General features: G+C 53.8%; 1 protein-coding gene across 1 annotated transcript in view; it reads right to left on the bottom strand.

The window, feature by feature from the left end:
- Nucleotides 1-7,534, bottom strand: part of ftsj3 (FtsJ RNA 2'-O-methyltransferase 3) — a 29,382-nt gene that overhangs the window by 21,452 nt on the left and 396 nt on the right. The window contains exons 2-6 of the mRNA XM_048620754.1: nucleotides 6,268-6,373; nucleotides 3,963-4,009; nucleotides 3,510-3,589; nucleotides 2,468-2,567; nucleotides 455-649 (exon numbers count right to left, since the gene is read on the bottom strand). Coding sequence (XP_048476711.1) covers nucleotides 455-649; nucleotides 2,468-2,567; nucleotides 3,510-3,589; nucleotides 3,963-4,009; nucleotides 6,268-6,373 — 528 coding nt within the window. The remainder of the gene's footprint in view (nucleotides 1-454; nucleotides 650-2,467; nucleotides 2,568-3,509; nucleotides 3,590-3,962; nucleotides 4,010-6,267; nucleotides 6,374-7,534) is intronic.

A 7,534-nucleotide genomic window follows, 5' to 3' on the forward strand; every position in this document is an offset into this window, starting at 1 on the left:
CTGCAACCCCGTCCACCCCCTCCCTATCTCTGCAACCCCGTCCACCCTCTCCCTATCTCTGTCACCTCCCACAACCCTCCGCAATCTCTGCACTCCTCCCATTCCGGCCTTTCGATCCTTTCCCCAATTTGAGTCACCCTGCCGCAGGTAGCCATGATTTCAGCTGCAGGGTGGCAATCCCTCCATAAAATCCTCCATGTCTCTCACGCTCAACATCTTTAAGAGGATCGAATAAAGCCCCACACTCTTTGACCAAGCGTTTGGTCATGAGTCTTAACATCATCCCTGGTGTCGCAAACGAGTCTGATTGAAGGCCCTAGGGATGATTATTCTGTCTAAGAGGTGCTATAACAGTGCGAATCCCTCAATCTGAGGAACGGCGCCTTTGGGCGAGGGTTGGAGGGGCAGGGACCTGACAAATGCCCACAACTGAAAACAAAGATGGCCGACTCACCTTGGCACACAACGAAGATCTCAGCCGACTCGTTCCTGGAGGCCTGGGGCTTCGTGGCCTGAACCTTCCGGAAGAACTGCTGCAGGATCCAGAGGAGGGGCTGGTAATCCTTCGAGCGGAAAACCTTGGTGATAAAGTAGCCACCCTTGTTGAGGAACTCACAAGCCAGTTTCAGAGCCATCAGGGTCAGGTGGGCTGATGGAGGGGGAACGGAGTAGGAGGTGGGAGAGAGGAGGGAGGAAGGGGGTGTGGATGGACGAGCGGGATACGGGGGGGTGCAGAGAGAGGAGGGAGGGATGGGAGGTGGGGCAGATGGATGAGGGAGGGATGCGGCGGAAGGAGAGGGGGTGGAGGGAAGGGGGTGAAGGGGTGGGAGGTGGAGGAAGGTAGGGTAGATGGAGAAGGGGCGGAGGCAGGAGGGGGTGGAGGAGAAAGGAGGAACGAGGGGGGTTGCGAAGGAGAGAGGTAGGTGCGAGGAGGCAGAAGTGGGGGAGCGAGGGCGGGGTAAGGAGGGAGGTAGGCGCGAGGGGGCAGAGGTGGGGAAGCGAGGGGATGGGGGAGGGAAGAATGAGGGGGATGGAGGAGCAAGGGGGCAGAGGGAGGGAGGAGGAGGGTTGGACGGAGGGAGGGAGGGAGGGAGGGAGGAGAAGGGGTGGAGGGAGCGAGGGAGGGAGGGAGGAGAAGGGGCAGAAGGTAGAGGTGGGTAGAGGGAGGAGGGAGACAGAGAAGAGAGGGAGTGGTAGAGGTAAGGGCCGGAGGGGACAGTGTGAAACAGAGAGAGTTCAGTATATTAATAATGTTTATGAATATACTGATTGAGGATGTGAATAGAGTCTCACTCCTCCATGTTTAATACACGCGCTAATGCACCAGACTACAGCCTGCCTTATGCCTCACAATCCAGCCCCTCGGCTGTCCTGGGCGCCTGACGCAGGGAGAGCAGGACCTCCACAGAGGAGCCAGCCCTCCTTCCCCCCACCCCGTCTCCCTCTCCCCCTCTCTCTAATCCCAAATCACAGCTCACAGGCTGCTGCTTATCTTCAGCGAGCGTGTGGATATGAAGCACCATTCCTGCCTGTGAACCTGCAGCAGGTCCCCAGCGGGAGACCCTCTACCTGGCAGCACCCCCCCCCCCACACCCCCCCACCTCCTTTCGCGTTAGGGACCAGGCATGCTGAGTGCCCAACTACAGAAGGTGAAAAGCCCTCTTTTTAATTTCATTCAGAGAATGTGCCATGACTGGCTGGGTCAGCAATTTATTACCCATCCCTAATTGCCCCAGAGGGGTGTTCAGAGCCAACCCCATCGCTGTGGGTCTGGAGTCACACGGAGGCCCAGACCAGGTAAGGACGGCAGTTTCCTTCTCCAAAGGCCATTAGTGAACCAGATGGGGTTTTCCGACAATGGGTCATCATTCGACTTTTAATTCCAGACTTTACCGAATTCAAATTCCACCATCCGCCACGAACCCAGCTCCCCAGAACATCACCCGGGTCTCCAGAGTATCCCATGAGGCCGTCGCCTCCCCTTTCACAGGCGGAGAAAGGCCGTTCAGCCCATCGAATCCGGCCGCCTGGCTTCTCACGGTCCAGCGCTTTCTGACACAGCAGAGCTCGCTTGTGCGGGATCTTGCCGTGCCCTCTCTCTCCGAGGTGAGGTCAGGCACCCTCCGCTGTGCTCTGTGACCATGGCCACATGGCTGTGCTCCAGCCATGTCAGGCCGGGCACGCCAGGGAGAATCCGTCTCGCCCCAACCTCACCCTCTGACGTGGAGGTTAGGAGGCGCGAGGAGCATGGCGCAGTCACCCAGAGGGTTCAGCGTTAGGGAAACCCCCTCATGGCCAGGCTGCGGGGCTAGAGGTCAGGGAGACAGCCCCCTTAACTGCCTGGTGTTAATGGGGAGGGTTCAGGAGATACTAAGGACATCTCTGACAATCTCCACCCCTCCCACAACCACGGAGAATGGCATTCAGTCTGCTCCCACAAAACATCTCTCCGGCGATGCCCACCTACCCTGGGAATAGGCGTCGTGCAGCCAGTTGGCCCCCACGTTAGGAGCCCCATCATTCAGCACCACGTCGACCTTCCAGGTCTGCAGTTCCTTCCGCAGGGCCTGTGGAGCACAGCAGGGCAGGGTCAGGAAGATCGACTGGGGGTGGGGGGTGAGAAATTGAACATGAACCACTGTCCCCTCCTGATAACCCCCAGCCCTGAACTCCCTACCCCCCAATCCACCCTAAGCTGCACGTCCCTGGACACTATGGGGCAATTTAGCACGGCCAATCCACCCTAACCTGCACATCCCTGGGCACTATGGGGCAATTTAGCATAGCCAATCCACCCTAACCTGCACATCCCTGGGCACTACGGGTCAATTTAGCACGGCCAATCCACCCTAACCTGCACATCCCTGGGCACTATGGGACAATTTAGCACGGCCAACCCACCCTAACCTGCACATCTTTGGACTGTGGGAGGAAACCAGAGCACCTGGAGGAAACCCACGCAGACACGGGGAGAATGCGCAAACTCCACACAGACAGTTGCCCGAGGCTGGAATTGAACCCGGGTCCCTGGCGCTGTGAGGCAGCAGTGCTAACCCCTGAGCCACCGTGCCGCCCTTCAATTAAGCGTCAAACACCAGCACGGAATACAGAGACATCGTATGCTACAGTGTATGACTAATCTCTCCAGTTTCAGTCAGGGACACCAAAAATACCAGAGAGCAGATAGTGAGAGAACAGTAGCGTCCAGTTTTCCTGGACCAATACTCCAAAGTACAGCAGTGCAGGGTAATGTTACATGGTCAATAAATCATAATATGGCGTAAGGAGCAGATTCAAAACAGACTGAAATCTGAATATTTAACCAGGGTCCTTCTGCAAGTGTGACATGGCTTTAACGTCAATGTGCCCATTCTAAATTGTGTGCATTCTTTCTGCTCTCGCAAGCAGAGGTGGTGGGAGTCTTCAGGGACGGTGCTGAGGAACACACAAGGACTTGGCTGAAGGGATTAAACAACATGCAGGGAGAGACAATAATCGCCCTGACTTACCTGGCGACATTTTTCTGTAGTGATATCCTCTTGCAGAGTCACAACATTGGGAATCGGTTTGATGGGGACAAGATCAACACCTGGAAAACAGAGCAACAGGAAACATATCTGTCCTGGGAGCACTCGATGCTGACACTGGGTATAAAGTGGGGGGAGCGCTCGATGCTGACACTGGGTATAAAGGGGGGGGGGGGACACACTGTCAGGGCTACAATGGATTGGTCAAAGACTATTTTCCTTTCACTAAACCATGTTGCCTCAACCTGACTGCCCTGAATTGCTCCAAGTGCTTTGCTAGAATTCCTTTCGTGAGAAATTTCTTTTTTTGAGATTCCAGAACTTCTTTGCTACATAATTCTCAGACGATTCAGGCCCGAGCGGCAGAGAGGCGGTAAACAAACGGAAAAACGAGCAGCTCACGAGTCTCGTTAATAAAATATCTGAAGCACTCACCAATGACCAGGCTGGAAACAGGCATGAAGTTGGCTGCAACTTGGAGCCTGCGGCAAAGGGAAAAAACAAATATATCAGACAGGATGTCCTTAGTCCCAGCCGTTGCGGCTAAACGTCGGACCCAGATCTTGAACAGCAACCGCGTACGTTGTCAGGTGCAGGTCTGTTTGTAACATCTTTCCCGGGAGACAGAGGTCCAGATGGTAGGAGGTTCAAATCACACACCACAGACCTTTCTACGATGATTTATGGGATGTGGTCAGTGCTGCTGGGCCAACATTTATCGCTACTAACTGTTACCAGAATGGATCGGCGCTTTGGTTTATTTCAGACATAAGTTAAGACTCAAGAACGTTGCCATGGGCCTGGAGTCACATGTAGCACAGGCCAGGTGAGGGGGGCAGATTTCCTTCCTCAAAAGATGTAGTGAACGAGATGGGTTTTCACGTCAGACCACCTTTATATTTCTAAATTTCTTCAGAACTCACCGTCTGCCATGGAGAGATTCAACCAATGATTTGCCTTGGTTCCTACATGGATAGTTCAGTGGAATTGCCACAACTCCATCCTCTTCTGTACTGCGCCAAAATCCAGACTGAGGGAGCGCCACGCCGTCGGAGGGTCGGCGCCGAGGGAGCGCCGCGCCGTCGGAGGGTCGGCGCCGAGGGAGTGTTCTTTATTGTGTCCTGGGTATGAGTTGTCATCCAGCCTCAAATGCCGTCAGGAGCAACTGACGACCTACGCCGCTCATCATTGTGGGATCTTGCCATGTAACTTTTCCAGCATTCCACAAAGTGCTCAGCCAGCTAACACATTGAGATATCCTGGTATCACCAAAACATTTAGTGGTGTTTCGAACCTGAGTCAGAGGCCGGGTCACTTCATATCGCGTTGGAGATTGCCCCATGTTCACTGCGACACAATAGTTACCCCTTTTGTAAACCTCCTTTGAGCCTGCCTCCCCTCTACACCCTCAGGCAGCACTCTAACCCCTCGCTGAGTGAAAAGGTGTCTCTGTTGCTCCCTTTCATCAATCCCCTTCAACCTATGTCCCTCTGGTTCTCCACCTTCCCACCAATGGGTAACAGATTCTCCCTCTCTGTGGAAGATGATCAGACCCTTTGACACAGGAAGCAGAAGTAGGCCATTCAGCCCATCAAGACTGGTCTGCCATTAAGTGAAATCATGGCTGATCCGATTACCTTCGATCCCACCCTCCACTTTTACCCCGTCACCCTCGATCCCCTTACTGAACAAAAATCTATCTCTGCCTTGAATATACTTGACGTTCCAGCCCCCTCTGTGGTAAAGAGTTCCACAGATTCTGAGAGAAGAAATTCCTCCTCATCCCTGTCTTATATGTAGGACCCCTTATTCTGAGACTGTACCCACTGCTCCTGGACTCTCCCACCAGGGGATATAACCTATCCACATCATCCCCGTGAATACCCCCGAGAATCTTCTACGTTGAGATTGGTTGGCTCGCTGAGCTGGTTTCTTGTTCTGCAAACATGTTATGACCAATACTCACTCATATCAAGCCAGATGGATAAGGAGAACCACCAATTCAACTGGGACAACACCAAAATCCTGGGACAAGCCAAGCAGAGACAGGCACGGGAATTCCTAGAAGACTGGCACTCCGCGAAGAAAGCCATCAATAAACACATTGAACTCGACCGCATGTACACTCCACTACGGAGGAAAACCGGAAGTGAGGCAATCCAGCTCAACGGACTCCAGAGTTTAAAAACCAGGCGGGACAACACACCAACGCTTCATCAGAGGCTGCACTGATGATGTTACCCAGCATGGTAACAAAACGTCTGCGGAACAACAAACCAGCTCGGCGAGCCAACCAACCTCAACACCCACAACCCGAGCTACAGATCTACTCCAAAACCTTAGAATCTTCTATGTTTCAATAAGGTCGCCTCTCATTCTCCGATGAGTAAAGGCCCAACCTACTCACCCTCTCCTCATCCCTCCAAGCCCAGGATTTCTCTGCCCAGCCCCGCCATGATTTCAAACCCCTCGATCCAACTTCCCTTCTCTGAGGAAAGTGGTTTCTCCGATCTATCCCCATCACTGAGGGCCCCCATTCCCCTCAGACCTTTCTGGTCCACCTTGACCTCACTTGCGTTCTCACCATCGTTTATCGTCTAGCTGAACGCATGGTGGCCCAGGACTGGGTACGGCGCTCCAGCTGGAGTTTGACACCGGCGGCTCTCGCGCACGGTCACCGTGTGCCTCCGCGGCTCTTTCCTGGGCTCGATTACTCAAGCACGCTTTCGAACACACTCACCATCCCCCCGGGGCGGCGCAGAGGTCCAGGAGAGCGCGGGCACGCTGCAGGAACTGGAACTTGCGGTTCAGCTGGATCAACTTGAATGCCGACCGGGAGCGGTAACCTGGTGTGGAGGAGACAAGCGACAGATGTGAACCGTCTTGGGCTGTTTAAACCCCAAGGGGAAACCGTGTCCGACTTACCCTCTTCCTCCCTGGAATTATGCTACATGGGCTCCCTCCCTGTTTCCTGCTCCAAGGCGATGATTTACATAAGGAGGCCGCTCGGCCCCTCGAACCTGCTCTAGCGGGCGGGGGAAGGGACGGGGTAACAACCTGACGAGATCAGGGTCACAGCTACAGTGCTACCATCTTGTCAGTCACGTTGTTCGAGCGAGGAGAAATGTGCAGCGGATTATTAATAATCTTGGAGCATTTAGCGGCTCTCGTGGTAGTGTCCCTACCTCTGATTCAGGAGGCCCAGGTTCAAGTCCGTCTAGCTCTAGAGATGTGTTCACAACGCACCTTGAACAGGCCAATAATGAAACGTCCGCCTGTAAATAAGCAGCTGCCATGACAGTGAGTATAGAACGAAAGCTTAGACACTCAGCAAGTCAATAAACTTCTCAACCTCACCCGAGGTGCAGTGACCCTCGGCTTGAACACAGCACCAGTCATAGAGAAAGACCCTTCAGCCCATCAATTCTATCAGACACCTCACTACTCTAGTCCCACTTTCCAGGGCTTGGCCTCTAGCCCGTCTGCTTTGGCAACGGCACTTGTACAGCTAAATCCTTCCTCAATGTGATGAGGGTTTCTGCCTCTCCCATCCTTATAGACAGTGAGTTCCAGACTCCCATCACTCCCTGGGTGAATTTCTTTGTTCCCCTCACATTTCCTCGAAACGTCCTGCCTCTTAAAAAAATCTACGATCCCTGGTCGTTGATTCCTCCGTCAAGAGGAAACGTTCCTTCCTATTTACCCTAAACATGCTTATCATAATTTTAATCGCTTCTGCTGTAAGGAAACAAAATCCCCAGCCGGTCCAATCTTCCTTCATGTCTCCCTTTAATCCCCAGCCCAGTGCCCGCTGACCCAATTCCACCTGACCCCTGTGCCCCACCCTACCCCATGACCCCAGAACCCAGTCGGTGTCCCCAATTCTATTGTCCCAGTGACCCCAGACCCCCAGTACCCTGACACTGTTGGTGACAACTGACCCTATACCTCATAGTGCCCATGATTCCCGTCCCCACAACCCAGTCCCCAACAGTGCCTCCCATCCC

This window comes from Rhincodon typus, chromosome 48 (assembly GCF_021869965.1).
Source record: "Rhincodon typus isolate 14 chromosome 48, sRhiTyp1.1, whole genome shotgun sequence".
Lineage (NCBI taxonomy): Eukaryota > Metazoa > Chordata > Chondrichthyes > Orectolobiformes > Rhincodontidae > Rhincodon > Rhincodon typus.